The sequence below is a fragment of the Sturnira hondurensis genome, unplaced genomic scaffold (genome assembly GCF_014824575.4).
Source record: "Sturnira hondurensis isolate 20B ecotype Veracruz unplaced genomic scaffold, ASM1482457v3 Scaffold0021490, whole genome shotgun sequence".
Lineage (NCBI taxonomy): Eukaryota > Metazoa > Chordata > Mammalia > Chiroptera > Phyllostomidae > Sturnira > Sturnira hondurensis.
This window is the reverse complement of record NW_028094121.1, coordinates 2,435,765-2,450,904: the sequence shown is the minus strand read 5'-3', so window position 1 is coordinate 2,450,904 and position 15,140 is coordinate 2,435,765. Positions and strand designations below refer to the sequence as shown.

General features: G+C 39.1%; 1 protein-coding gene across 4 annotated transcripts in view; it reads right to left on the bottom strand.

Moving 5' to 3' along the window:
- Positions 1 to 15,140, bottom strand: part of TRIT1 (tRNA isopentenyltransferase 1) — a 36,288-nt gene that overhangs the window by 14,325 nt on the left and 6,823 nt on the right. For 3 of the 4 annotated variants that reach the window (XM_037032521.1, XM_037032522.1, XM_037032525.1), the window contains exon 2: positions 2,759 to 2,899. The exons of the other annotated variant lie outside the window; for it this stretch is intronic. In XM_037032521.1, coding sequence (XP_036888416.1) covers positions 2,759 to 2,899 — 141 coding nt within the window. The remainder of the gene's footprint in view (positions 1 to 2,758; positions 2,900 to 15,140) is intronic. 4 annotated transcript variants of the gene reach the window in all.

Below are 15,140 nucleotides of genomic sequence, written 5' to 3'. Positions count from 1 at the left end.
TTATCTTAAGGTAGTTTCAGTTTTGCCATTCTGATTGTAGGTTCTTTCCTAGATTCATTAAATCACCAATCTTGTAAGTGATTAGATTAAATAATCCCCTATTGTTGCTACCCTCTGAAAATTTCAGTAGCTCTCCATTTTCTATAAATTCTTCCTGAACAACTGAATTGTCCCATAGCAACACCGTATTGTGATGATATATTTTATTTTGCAATGGGCTTTAATATACATTATCTCATCTAACACAGCTGCCTTGTAAAGCAGGTTGGACAAGAATCATTATCCATTTAAATCTGTTCACTTGATAGGCAAAAAAAATTATCTCATTATTTTGATTTGTATGGCCCTGATTAACAACGGCAAGGATTTGTCATATTTATCACCATTTATATTTCTTCTTCTGTGAATTACTACTCACTACCTTTAGTTTTTCTATTGATTCATGAGTTCTTTATATATTAAGTATATTAACAATTTGCCTTTCCTACATTACAAATATTTTCCCCCTGGTTTGCAGTCTGTTTTCAATTTTGTTTATAGTGGACTTTCCATTTTAATTTAAAATATCATATATATACATATATATACACACACACACAAACACAGTAACGTGTAAATTATGAAGCCCAGTAATAAAACACTCATGAACCCAATGTAAGGAAAGGAATATTATTAATCTCTTTCAAGTTTCTGTGTATTCATTCCCATCTCAACCCCAACATCCCCTCTCTCTGAGGGAACAATTATCTTGTGTTATTTTGGGTGTTTTTTTCCCATGATTCCCTTGCTTTTCTTTACATTATTACTTATGTGTATATATCCCTAAAGAATATATGAATATATAGAATATATAATCACTAAGTAACAATACATTAGTTTTGCTTGTTTTAATCTTTATAATAAATGGTATGAACATTTATTATAAATTTATCCTTCTACAATTCCCCAAGTTTTGTTGTTTCTAAGATTCTTACACAGATGCATACAGCTATAATTTACCATTTTTACTGTTGAAAAAGTAAACTGATATGAACAAAGCAAATTTTGTCTGTTCTTCTGTAAATAGGAACTTCAGTGTTCACGTTTTTGCTGCTAAGAGGAATGCCGTTACAGAATGAGATCTACCACCCGTCTGTTGATATAGTTGTGGCAAGGTTTCTCTAAGGTAGATACCTAGGAGTTCTGGCTGATGTACAAATAATAAATTCTTAACTCTTAATATCCAATTCTAGCTTTTTTCTTAAAAAAAAAATTACAGTTGTCCTGGCTGGTGTGGCTCAGTGGATCGAGGAATGGCCTGCAAACCTAAAGGTCGCAGAGTACCACGAACCACGAACCAGAGTATCGCGGTTCAATTCCCAGTAAGGGAACATGCCTGGGTTGCAGGCCAGTTCCCAGCAGGGGACTCAAGAGAGGCAACCATACGTTGATATTTCTCTCCTTCTCTCCTTCCCTTCCCCTCTAAGGATAAATAAATAAAATTTTTTTAAAAAGTAGTTTGTGGAGTTTCTTGGTACTACTGACATTTTTGCCAAATTCCTTGCTGTGGGGCTGTGTTATGCATTCAAAGACGTTTAACAGCACCCTGTCCTCTACCACCTAGAAGCTAATAGCAGGAGATAGCTGACATACTCAAAATATCCAAATCAATAAAGTTATTGATGAAAATGAAAAAATGTAGCTTTCTTTTACAGAAAAAAAAAAACCCCACATGGACTTTTTGGCCAAACAATTTTTATGTGCATTTGAATTTGTGCCTGAATTTTCTATTCTGTGCCGTAAGTTTGTACAGTATATAATTTTCTTGCCATTATAATTACAAATTGTCAATGTTTTAATATCTGGCAGTCCAGATTACTATAGGCAGTCTAGACATAAAATATAAGGGCAGTCTCCCTTATATTATTCTCTTCAAAAATTTCTGGTGTTACTTATAACAACTTTTTTCCAATCTCTCCCAACTCCAGCAATCCCTTTGAAATTCTAACTGGAACTCTATTACATTTATAAATTAATTAAGGGTGGAAAACTGAAACTCAGTGGGGTGAATACCTTACTCAATAAAATTCACATGGTCAAAAGAAGTGGCTCTGGCCCTGGCTGGTGTAGCTCAGTGGATTGAGCGCGGGCCTGCGAACCAGACGATCGTGGTTCAATTCCCAGTCAGGGCACATGCCTGAGTTGCAGACAAGTTCCCAGCAGAGGCCAGTTCCCGGAAGGGGCCATTTCCCCAGCAGGGGCCATTTCCCAGCAGGGGCCATTTCCCAGCAGGGGATGCACGAGAAGCAACCATACACTGATGTTTCTCTTCCTCTCTCCCTCCCTTCCCCTCTAAAGATAAATAAATAAATATTAAAAATAAAAAAAAAAGAAGTGGCTCTAAGACTAAAACACAGATTTTCTGGTTCCTAAATCAATGTTCTCTCTACTATAACTGTGCTTTTCAAATTTTAATGTGATTATAAATCATCTGACACTCTTGTTAAATGCAGAACTGATTCATTAGATGTGAAGTGAGGCCCAAATTCAGCATTTCTAACAAGCTCCCAAGGGATGCTGATGTTGCAGTCTGAGGACAAGACTCTGAGAAGCAGGAACACTGTATCCATCAATCCACATAGTGCTGATGGGACGCTACCTATTGGTAGGTCTTGTGTGCCCCTGCTTAGACGAAACTCTCACTAGAAAGAAAACTTCTTTCTTGGCTTGGGCTGCCTTGCCATCCAGCAAACCTAGCTGCTCTCTTTAGTAAGGATATCAGAGCAGTTGCCTTGTTTCTGAAGTCCACCACTGTGTAATTTGTCACAAGAGGATCCACAAAGCTGATCATGTGGTGCCGGCATAGTCTCTGGTCTTGGGAAGAAACCTTGTTGGTGATGATGTCTAGGCCTTCATAAACCTAAAGGAAAGAAAATCAGCATGAGAAAGTCATCAGCCTCCATCAAAATACCTAATGGGTGAAAATGGTAATCTGTTCCTCTCTCCAGCCAAACACTTGACTGACCCAAAGCACCAGAGCGGCTGTGATGTAACCAGAGCATAGCCAGATCCACAAAACCCAAGACAAAGGAAGCAGGAGAACACAGAACGTTGGCTTTCTTATGAAATACAGGTTTTACCTACCATCCCAAAGTATGGCGTGCCTACAAAACTTTTCATACGATAAAATGGGGTAAAGTACAAAAGCAATTATCATTAATTTATATGGAAAAATTTCAATCTTTCCCAGACCCCAAATTTAATGCATTAAAATGTCTTTATTTTGTTCCCCATGATTGAAACACTCAATTATATCCACTTTTACACTAGGCTTAACACCCTTAACAATCTCTACTAGGCTTTGCTGATACCTTAGGATACATCTTGCTAATGGATGGACAAAACACACTGAGATAAATCACAGATGCTCACAGACAGTTCAAAGCTATGATGGCTTTATGCTGAGATGATGGGTGTAGTTCCCAGGGAAGGAGCCTTTACAACAAACAACTTGCTGCAAAACAAATGCTGACCATTATTTGTGCCTTTTTTCATAAAAGCAAAGATTGTGGATTTCTTTTAATACACAAAAACGGGACAGGTTTCCTCACCATCGAAGAAGAGCCATTTATTTTTTATGAAACCTTTCATAAAACGAAATGGTGTAAGGCAAAGGAGCAATTACAATTAATTTAAAATCCTCTCCAGATTTCTTTTGGTTAGCAAAAACAAGTACTAATGTAGATCTTACATAAAAGTGAAGTGGTTTTCATGCAAACTTGAAAAGCAGGGATACCTGTAGTGGCTATTAGCTCAGACTTAAAAGATTAAAAGGGCATGTAAATCAGTGCCCAAATGAAAACCAATTCTGCAGGATTAACCAGAGGTTCTATGGCCTGAACTTTAAGTATTTAAAAATAGATAGGGTGTTTTATTTATTCTACTTATCACAAGTCTCCAGTAAGGTAACATTTTGCATTGCTCATAGTTCTACTTCAAATGCTTACGTATCATGGGATTTAAGTGGCTCTGGAAGACTTTCAGAATTTGTTTAGATTGACTAACTTTGTGAATAAGTGGCCTATCTACAAAAATCTATATAAAACACAAAGTGAACTATACTTCAATAATGAATAAATAAAACACACATATACACTTTGAAGTCAGACAGCCCCCTAATACTGATGTTCCCTGGTGGAAGCATTGCAACGTATCCAAATTACTGCTTCAAGGAGTCAGCCCATACAGTCTAAATACTCAAAAGGCAATATCCTCTCTGTAAACTCAGTCTGCCAACTCAACTAAAAAGTTTAAGTGTACTTTTTCTAAATGCAAGGTCTCAGATGAAGAACAGATCTGAAAATACTAGTTTGAAAAGTAGGAATGAATGCTTTGAGATTAAATGTTCTCTCTGTAATCACCAATCTACAGGGAGCATTGAGTGAACAAATAATAAGTTTCATAGAGGCCACAAAGATGTTAAAAGCATTTTTTATCTCACATTTCCCTTTACTTATATGGGTATCCAATAAGCACAGTACAGTATAATGGTTAGGAGGAAGGAACCAGGCGCCAGCCTGCCTCGGATCAATTCTTCGCCCTACCACGCACTAGTTATTTGTACTTGGAATCCCTTATCAGTAAAATAAGGCTGATAATATCCATCTCATAGGTTGTTGTGTGGATTACATAAATTAATACATGTAAAGCACTTAGTTTTTGCTTGGCACACCGTAAATGCTACATTAAGAATCATTATATAATGTCTTATATGACAACCAATACCTCTATTACCACTATCACAACAACATAGGGAGAAAGAGAAGTAGTTTTAGTATCACTATTTATCACTCTGAAGCCTCTGTGCTCTTAGCTACTGAGGTTATTTACCCAACAAGGACATAGCTATCTTCAAGTAAAAGAAAACAGTACACAGAAAAAAATACAGATCATAGGGAAAGAACTAGCTCTGCCTTTAACTCATTTAATCTGTGCATGACAACAGACTTGCATTCTTACAGTAGAATATTGATGGAATCTTAAATCATAGTGTTCTTTTCTGTGTATCTTGAACAAGACTTCCTTCTGATGTTATCGAGTGCCGTAGGGTATACTGTATACTGGGGTCTTCTGTGCAAATTAGAACCACCAAAGGGGGGCAGAAATAACTGTGTGTTCCTCTCCCTCTTTTCCTACAGCCTTTATTTGGCTTTGTTGTAGTTTAAGAGTTCCAGAAGATCCAATGTTAAAGAATTTACATAGTGACAATTCCATTTTGCCTTTTAAAATTAACTTACTTGCTTTTTTTAAAGAGACAGAGAGAAACATCAATTGTTCCATTTACTTATGCATTCATTTGCTCTTTTTAAAAAAATTCTATTTTATTGATTATTCTATTACAGTTGTCCCAATTTTTCCTCCTTTGCCACCCTCCACTCAGCACCCTCCAACCATGGGTCATGCGTATAAGCTCTTTGGCCACTCCATTTCCTGTACTGTACTTTACATCCCCATGGCTATTCTGCAACTGCCTATTTGTACTTCTTAATCCCCTCACTTCTACACCGGCTCCCCCACAGCCCCCTCCCATCTGGCAACCATCAAAGCACTCTCCATTTCCATGATTCTGTCTCATTTCTTCTTGTTTGCTTAGTATGTTTTTAGATTCAATTGCTGATATGTACTTATTGCCATTTTATTGTTCATAGTTTTGATCATCTTCTTTTCCTTAATTAAATAAATCCCTTTAACATTTCATATAATAATAGTTTGGTGATGATGAACTCCTTTAGTTTTTTCTTGTCCTATGGGAACTCCCCTGTAGGTAACTAACCTTTTTTTGCTGCTTTTAAGATTCTCCCTTTATCTTTAACCTTTGGCATTTTAATTATGATGTGTCTTGGTGTGGTCCTCTTTGCATCCATCTTGTTTGGGACTCTGTGTGCTTCCTGGACTTGCATATCTATTTCCTTTGCCAAATTAGTGACATTTTCTTTCATTATTTTTTCAAATAGATTTCCAATTTCCTGCTCTTTCTCTTCTTCTGTCACCCCTATGATGTGAATATTGGAACATTCTAAATTGTCCCAGAGGTTGCTTACACTACCCTCATTTTATTGGATTCTTTTTTCTTGTTCTTCTGACTGGCTGTTTTTTGCTTCCTTATGTTCCAAATCATTGATCTGAAGCTTGGCTTCATCCACTCTACTGTCATTTCCCTGTAAATTGTTCTTTATTTCAATTAGTGTATCTTTCATTTCTGACGATCGTTTTTAGGCCGCTGAGGTCCTCACTAAGTTCTTTGTGCATCCTTATAACCAGTGTTTTGAACTCTGCATCTGACAGATTTGCTTATCTCCCTTATGATCTGTTCTATCATTTGGGCCATGATTCTTTGTCTTGTTTTGGCAGCCTCCCTGTGTTTGTTTCTATGTTCTTTAGGGTCCAGTGGCATAGCCTCCCCTGTCACCCAAGCTGGATACTCAAGGTATGCCTTTTGAGTAGGCCAAGTACACCTTCCTCTTGTAGTTGAGTCTTGATTGCTGTTGGCAGGTCAATGGGAGGGATTTACTCAGCCCAGTCAGCTGCAAGGACTGGCTGTGACCACTGACCACCAACCTCTACCCTCCAAGGAGGATCAGCTGTGCAGGGGCAGGGTGGTGGTGCTCTGATGTGGTCTGCAGCTGACCAGTGGGTATGCAGACTTCAGAGTTTCCTGGGTGGCACAGGCCTAGGTCAGCCACAACCTGTGTTCTGCCTGGGGCCACCCTTAATAAGCTACAGAGCAATCTGCAGATGGCTGCTACTCGTGCTGGGCTTGGAAATTCCCAGGCAAAGCCAAGCTGTGAACCCAGGCTGGCTGCTACTACTGCCAAGCCAGGGGCTACTTAGCAAAAGGTACGGGGCCTGGAGGCTCTCTAAAGCTGGCTGTGGCTTATTTGAGGAGATCTAGGAAGTTGTGAAGTGTGAGCCAAGACTAGCCATTCATATGGAAAAGCCACTGTTAAGAACTTGCGTGGGCCTCTAAGTTGGGTGGGAGAGAACTTCAGGGGACTCCCAGGGCAAACAGTGTTAGCCAGGTTGATGGGTACCTATATGGCACTCTGTCACCTGCCTGCTGGCCTTGTGGCTCTTTGGAGGAAAAGATTCAGAAACAGGACAATGACCTCTGTCCCCCTTTCTGCCCATTCTTGCCTTGATGTCAGACACTTCAGTTTCTCCCTATTTGCCCTACTGGTGCCTTTCAAGCTGCTACCCCAGGGCAAGAGCTCAGAGGGAGTGAGTCTTAGTAAGTCTGGGTGTGGGTTCTTTAAGAGGAACTGCTTGGGACTCCAGAAGCTTCTTACACTGACTCAATACCATGCTGGTTTTTGCAGCCAGAAGTTATAGGCACTTACCTTCCTGGCACTGGAACCCAGTGGGGGGACTGGTGTGGGGCTAGAACTCCTTGCCCTCCGAGATATCCCTCCCTCATTTTTATTCATCATGTAGGTGAGGGATCAGCCCATTTTGTGTCTGCACCCCTCCTACCAGTCTGGATAGATGTAATCCCACAGTTGGTTCTGACAGTTCTGGGATAGTTGTTCTATATTTTATTGTAATTTTAATGTGGTTGTGTGAGGAGACGAGCCACATTTACCTATGCTGCCATCTTGAGCCAGTTCTGTCTTTTATGTGCCCTGACCAGAGATTGAACCTACAATCTTGAACCTACAATCCTGACATATCAGAACAAAGCTCTGAACAAACGAGCTACCCAGCCAGGGCCACCAGAAGATTTCCTAACTCTGTAACTGGATTCGATTCTTATTTTTTAACACTGAAATTAATACCAAGGAAATGCATAGTTGCAAATGTACAATTACCACCCCCACCTCCAAAAATGCCAAAATGTAAACATCTCGGGGACGAGCAAATTCTATCAGATATGTAGATGAATTTTTACCCCGTGACCTGCCTTTAAGTGTATCTTCAAGAGTCCCTTAAAACGGCAAGTTTAAACAAACACACACATATAAACCAAACAGTAGGTAACTCCAGATCTAATTACTAAAGGAAGAGGCCTACTGTACTATTTATGGCATATATACAAATGCCAGCAAATATCAAAAAGAAAAGAGTATGAATAGCTTAAAGAAAGCAGAGTCCTTGTTCACAGAGTTAACAAACTAAAAACTGTAACTCATATAAAAGCACCACATCTCGGTTACCAATGTAAATTGTCATCTTCCAGGGATTTGTTCACCATTTTTTCCCTATACCATCAGATTTCTTAAAAACTGGGCATAAAGATGTGGATATCTACTCATACACTAAGTAGATATCTGAGATTAAAATAATTATGGTTAATTTTTAGGTAAATATAGTTTTATGGCTATCACTTTTTAAGAGTCCGTAACTTTAAGATATACAGTAAATTGAAATACATACCAATGACAGTATATGTCTTTTTTTAAATAAAGAAATTGAGGGAAAAACAAAAATAAATAAAATAAATGGGAGCTGATTCAAGATTATGTCTATAATGATGTTGCTTCACTTTTTCATGCTAATCTTAAGTCTTTTGACAATTACTGATGTGCTGTTATAGTTGTGCTTACAAATAACTGTGCAGCTTATGATCACAGCTACTGTGTATTTTCAAATTTTACCTATGAATAAATTTTTTTAAAGATTTTATTTATCTTTAGAGGGGAAGGGAAGGAGAGAAATATCAATGTATGGTTGCCTCTCATGAGTCCCCTGCTGGGAACTGGCCTGCAACCCAGGCATGGGCCCTGACTGGGAATCGAACCACAATCGTGTGGTTCGCAGGCTCGCGCTCAATCCACTGAGCTATGCCAGCCAGGGCCTACCTATGAATAAATTTTTAACAAGCAAGAAGGCCAAGGTAGATGAAGGGCGGATGTAAAATACATTTACATCTGCACTGCATGAGAGCAAGAACAACTCTAAGGACATATCTGCTAATGATGACACAGGAGTTCTGATCAACGAATCAAAGGCAAAGCAAAGGTGCAAGTAAAATTTGAAGTAATGTTATTCATACTAATAACAGAACTTTTGTGTTTTATTTTGTTTTTAACAACAGAAAAAAAGAATACATAAATGATGACTGGGGGCTGCGTTCCAATAACGGAGGAGAGAGAACAGATTAAAATTTAAATAAGATTAAGTGTTCATAACTATTGAAGTTATGTGATGAATACACAGGAGTTCAATTACTATTTGTTGTATTTTTAAAAAAGATTTTATTTATTTTGAAAAAGAGGGGAAGGAAGGGAGAAAGAGAGGGAGAGAAATATCAATGCGTAGTTGCCCCTCACACGCCCCCTACTGGGGCCTTGGCCCGCAACCCAGGCATGTGCCCTGACTGGTAATCAAACTGGCAACCCTTTGGTTCACAGGCTGGTGCTCAATCCACTGAGCCACACTAGCCAGGGCTATGTGTTGTATTTTTTATATGTTGAAAAATAAAAAGTTTCCTTAAAACAATCTAGATGTACTTCACAACCAATAGTATAACATTAAAAAAAAACAGAAAATAACAAATGTTTGTGAGGATGTAGAGAAATGGAAACACACCTGTGTACCGGTGATGGGGATGTAAAATGATGCAGCTACAGAAAACAGTATGGCAGTTCCTCAAAAAATAAAAAACAGAAGTACTGTATGATCTAACAATTACACTTGTGGTTAGTAACTACTCAAAAAAATTGAAAGCAGGAAGTTGAACAGATATTTACACACCCATTTTTATAGCAGCACCCAAGTGCTCATCACATATGAATGGATAAACAAAATGTGTTATATATATATATACACAATGAAATATTATTTAGCCTTAAAAAGGAAGAAAATTCAGCCCTGGCCAGGTACTTCAGTTGGTTAGAGGACAGTCTCCATATGCCAAGGCTGTGCGTTCAATTCCCAATCAGAACACATACAAGAATCAACCAACAAGCGTACAAATAAGTTGAACAACAAATCACTGTTTCTCTTCTCATAACAATAAATTTTTTTAAAAGGAAGGAAATTCTAAGATATGCTCTAACGTAGGTGAACCCTGAAGACATTATGCTAAGTGAAGTCAATCGCAGAAGAACAATACTGTACAGTTCCACTTATACAACACACCTAGAGTGGTCAAACTTAGACCGGAAGTAGAATGGTGGTTGCCAGTGGTTGGAGCAAGAGGAAGAGGGAGTGTGTAACAGACACAGTATCTGAGCTTGAGAAGATGAAAAAAGTTCTGTGAAAGTAAGTTGGGGAAGATGAAAGACAGAGGGTGAATATAGTTGCAGGACAATGTGAATGTGCTTAATGCCCCTAAAATGATAAAATGGTCAATTTTATGGTAAATTTCATGTTATGTATATTGTACCGCAACAATAAAAACAGACTTGGATGACAGATTTTAGGTACAATGAGAAACTAGTGAATATTAGCAATGAAATAAATGTTTTTAATTTGGATTTTTCCTTTTTTTTATTTTTTAAAGTTTTTATTCATTTTTAGAGAGAGGAGAAGGGAAGAAGAAAGGGAGAGAAATATCAATGTGGTTGCCCCTTGTGCACCCCCTGCTGGGACCTGGCCTACAACCCAGGCATGTGCCCTGACTGGGAATCAAACTGGCAACCCTTTGGTTCGCAGGCCCATGCTCAATCCACTGAGCTTCACCAGCCAGGGCCCTGAATTTTTCAATTCTTTTGAATATATACTCAGAAATGGAATTGCCGGATTATATGGTAATTTTCAAAATTATTGAGAGGGCTGGTAATATTCCACTTCTTGAACTGAGTTGTGGTTACACATGCGTTATCACGTTGATAATTTATCGAACTGTATCGTTGTGAATTATGCATATATGGTACATATTATTCATCCATTAAAATCAATGCCCAGCCAAAAGGCATAAACAGAGCCAAACATTTTAATTTTATACATTTACACTAAGGATAAATATCTAAACAAACAAAAAATCCATTTTGTAAATGTTTCTTTTGGTCTATAAAGATAGTTATATTGCAAATGCCACAATCAGGCTTATAATTTTATTACCACCTAGAAAACATTCTTCCAACAAAACAGGTTGGACTTGTAGCTGATTCTTAAATTCTGCCTATTTTCCAGCTTCAATCATATTTTCAGTGTGACTCTACCTATGGAACAGTCAGCCCTGGGTACCAGGTAGAGCTAAAAGGATCTATCTTACCTTTCAAAAGGCTGCAGGTCACTGTTCCATTTCCCACTTTCCCTGAGGACACCTGAGATCTGTGTACATAAAAATTACTTGATAAAATTACTCTCTCTGCACAAATCAGATCTTAACAATACTAAGGGAACTCTGGCCTCTTTGTGAGGCCTGATAACTGAAAAATTACAGGTTTGACCAACTCAGCCAATTGTCAGCATACAGTTAACTGATTTATTTCAGCAAACATTTACTGAAAGTCAGTATGTGCCAGGTACTTGGCAAGATGGTACCATGCAAAGATACATGCAAAGAAGAAACAAACAGCGCACCCTTCTACAAACAAGAAGAAAAGCTGCCCTCCTAGTTTGGTTCCTTTCCTCCAAGTTATCTTCCCCCTTTTGACTTCTTTTCCTTCCCAATCCAAATTAGATCCTGAAGTCCCCCGATCACTTTCTTGCCTCTATGGGTTACAACTGCCTTGAAACCACTGTCTTGGATTATGGATCAATACAACTATCCTCCTTCTCAGCTTAGGTGCCCTCTCCCATCTGCCAGCTCCAGGGATGTCTCACTCTTTGCGATCACTAATGAGCTGACTGCACTTTTCTACTAAATTCCCAAAACATGTAATGGAAAAAAACACAACCTGCTACTATTGAGCTCCTTCTCCTTCATAAATCCTCCTCCTTTGGGGCTTTGATGGCACCAATCTTTCTAGCTTTTCCTCCTATCTCACTGGCTCTTCCTCAGTTTCCTTCACTGAGCCCAGTCACTGACTTATGAGGAATGTCTGCCATGGGAACAATACTGAGAAATGGCAGTTTTTAGAGCATCTACCTACCATTTCTGTACTATAAACTTTCTCTGGTAAAACTCATGGCTTCTATACAACCATTTTTGTGCTGATATTCTGCAACCTAGTTCTTAACTGTCTAGTGAACACTCTCATCATCAATGAGAGGCATATATTGTAATATCGCAAAGTGGTTAACAGTAGTGACACTGGAGCCAGGTTACCTGGATTTAAGTCCTGGCTCTACCACTTACTAGCTCTGAAAACTTGGGCAAGTTATTTAATCTCTGTGTCTCAGATTTCTTATTTATAAAGTGAGAATAATCTTAAATCAGACCTCAAAAGACAATTATGAAAATTAAATAATTAACACATGCAAAGAATATGGAATAGAACCTGCCCTATAAGAAACAGTCAGCCCTGGTTGGTGTAGCTCAGTGGATTGAGCGCAGGCCTGCGAACCAGATGATCACGGTTCGATTCCCAGTCAGGGCACATGCTTGGGTTGCAGGCCAGTTCCCGGCAGGGGCCAGTTCCCTACAGGGGATGCACCAGAAGCAACCATACATTGATGTTTCCTTCCTCTCTCCTTTCTTCCCTTCTAAAGATAAATTTAAAAAAAGAAAAGAAAAGAAACAGTCAATAGTCCTGGCTGGTGTAGTTCAGTGGACCAAGCATGGGCCTACTAACCCAAGGGTCACAGTTCTATCCCCAGTCAGGGCACATGCCTGGGTTGCAGGCCAGGTCCCCAGCAGGGAGCGCACAAGAGGCAACCACACATTGATGTTTCTCTCCCTCTCTCCTTCTCTTCCCTTTCCCTCTAAAAATAAATAAAATCTTTTTAAAAAAAGAAAAGAAAAAAGATAAAGGCAGTTTTATATTTAAAAGAAAAAAAGAAACTGTCAATAAATGATAGCTATTACCATCATCATCATCACCACTCCAGGCACCTGAAACCTGATATGTCCAAAACTAAACTTATTTTGCCAGCCATACTTGAATGAACCACCCAGATAATCAAGCCACATACCTTGAAGTGATCCTAGAATCTATCTCCCTGCCCCCATTTCCAATGTCTCAAGTTCTATCCATACTACTTAGTAAGATTCTATCAAAGCTCATCACTTTTACCACATTTCCCACATTACATCATCACCTGAAGGCTTCATGATTTCACAACTAGACTATTCCATCAGCTTCCTCATTGATCTTACCTTTAAAGTAGAACCTCTCAAATTATGTCCACACTGTAGTCAATGATCTTTGTAAAGTGAAAACATGATCTCACCCAGCCCCACACTCCGTTTAGCATCACATCCCAACGAAAGCCTGCCTTGGGATGACTCCCTAATCCTCCCCATCTGTGCTTGTCCTCTGCATGCCCACAGTACCCTGCATTTACCTCTACCGTAGAACTTAGTGTATTTACTTAACTTTAAAATACTTCTCTCCCTCCACCAGACTACAAGCTCTGAAGGAAGAAACTGTGTATTTTATCTCTAGTCACAGCAGCTAGCACAGTGCCCATACATAGAATATGGTCAATGAATACTGGGTGTCTGAGATAGATTGCTAGGATCCTATGCTAAAAGTTTCATACCCTATGAGGTTATATTGCCCTAATTTTATCAATGAGGAAATAGAAATTTAGACACGCTGGATAGGTAACCTGCCCCAAGTCACACAGCTGGTTAGTGGCAGAAGCAAACTTTGAACTCAGGTCTTCTTACTTTACAGTCAGTGCTCTTTTTCCACTGTGCTGCTCATCTGTTTTGTACAAATCAGCTTTGTGACTTTGGGAAATCAACCTGCTCCCCTGAAACCTCAGTGTCCTCACATCTAATGTTCCTTCTTATCCTAACAGTCTGAGCTGCTTCAGAATGAACCTTGGCATAGGAGGGTGAAAGAGAAAATTATTTGTTTAAAGAATGTTGGCATTCACCAGCAAATTGATTTTACTTTTTGATTAGAGGAATTTGAATTTGATTATTCAATGGAAGAGAGACTGAAGAGTAGGGAAAAGGTCAGTTTCTTGGTTAACCTTTCTTTCTTAATAAAAAGGATGACTTTTTAAAAAATTTACACTTTATTAGGTTAGAAAGAATGAATTAGCTGCAGGAACATCATGGCAGGCAACTACTTCTTTTAGCTGTGTTTGGCAGAAATTCAACTGCAGACATACTAGATAAATTAAGACTGATTAAGATGCTCAGTAAGTGGGAGAACCTGTACCTGACTTGTTCAGTCAGTATGGTGAGGGGAGTGGTTTGCAATTTATAGTGCAGACCATGACTTTCACTCTTCCTATGCCTCTCTCTCTTTAAGGGAAAAGGGACTATAATCATAATATAAGGCCGTGCTTCACAAACTGTTACGTAAAATGTGTATGCTCTCTTCCCAAGTTATCAATGTTACTAAGTGGTAAATAAAATAATTGCCCTGACCGGTGTGGCTCAGTGGATTGAGCAACAGCCTCCAAACTGAAAGGCTGAAGGTTCAATTCCCAGTCAGAGCACATGCCTGGGTTGCAAGCCAGGCCTGGAGTTGGGGGTATGTGAGAGACAACCGATCAATGTTCCTGGCATACTTTGATGTTTCTCTCCCTCTGTTTCTCCTTCCCTTCCTCTTCTCTCTAAAAATATATAAATAAAGTCTTTTTAAAAACTTTTTAAAAAATAAAGAATAACTAGCCCTAGCTGGTATGGCTCAGTTGGTTGGAGTGTCGTCCTATAAACCAAATGATGGTGGGTTCAATTCCCAGTGAGAGCACGTACCCAGGTTGTGGGTTCAATCCCTGGTCAGGGCATGTACAAGAAAGCAACCAATCGATATTTCTCTCTCAAATTGATGTTTCTCTCTCTTCCTTCCTCTCTCTCTCTAGGCAATATAAAAAATGTCCTTAGGTAAATATAAAAAATAAATAAAGATTAACTATAAATTAGGAGAGAATACTGGCACCTGAAGAGTTAAGCAAATCATCTAATATTCGCCCTGGCTGGTGTAGCTCAGTGGATTGAGCACAGGTCTGAGAACCAGAGGATCAAGGTTCGATTCCCAGTCAGGGCACATTCCTGGGTTGCAGGCCAGTTCCCTGCAGGCCAACTCCCAGCAGGGGATGTGCGAAAGGCAACCATACATTGATGTCTCTCCCCCTCTCTCCTTCCCCTCTAA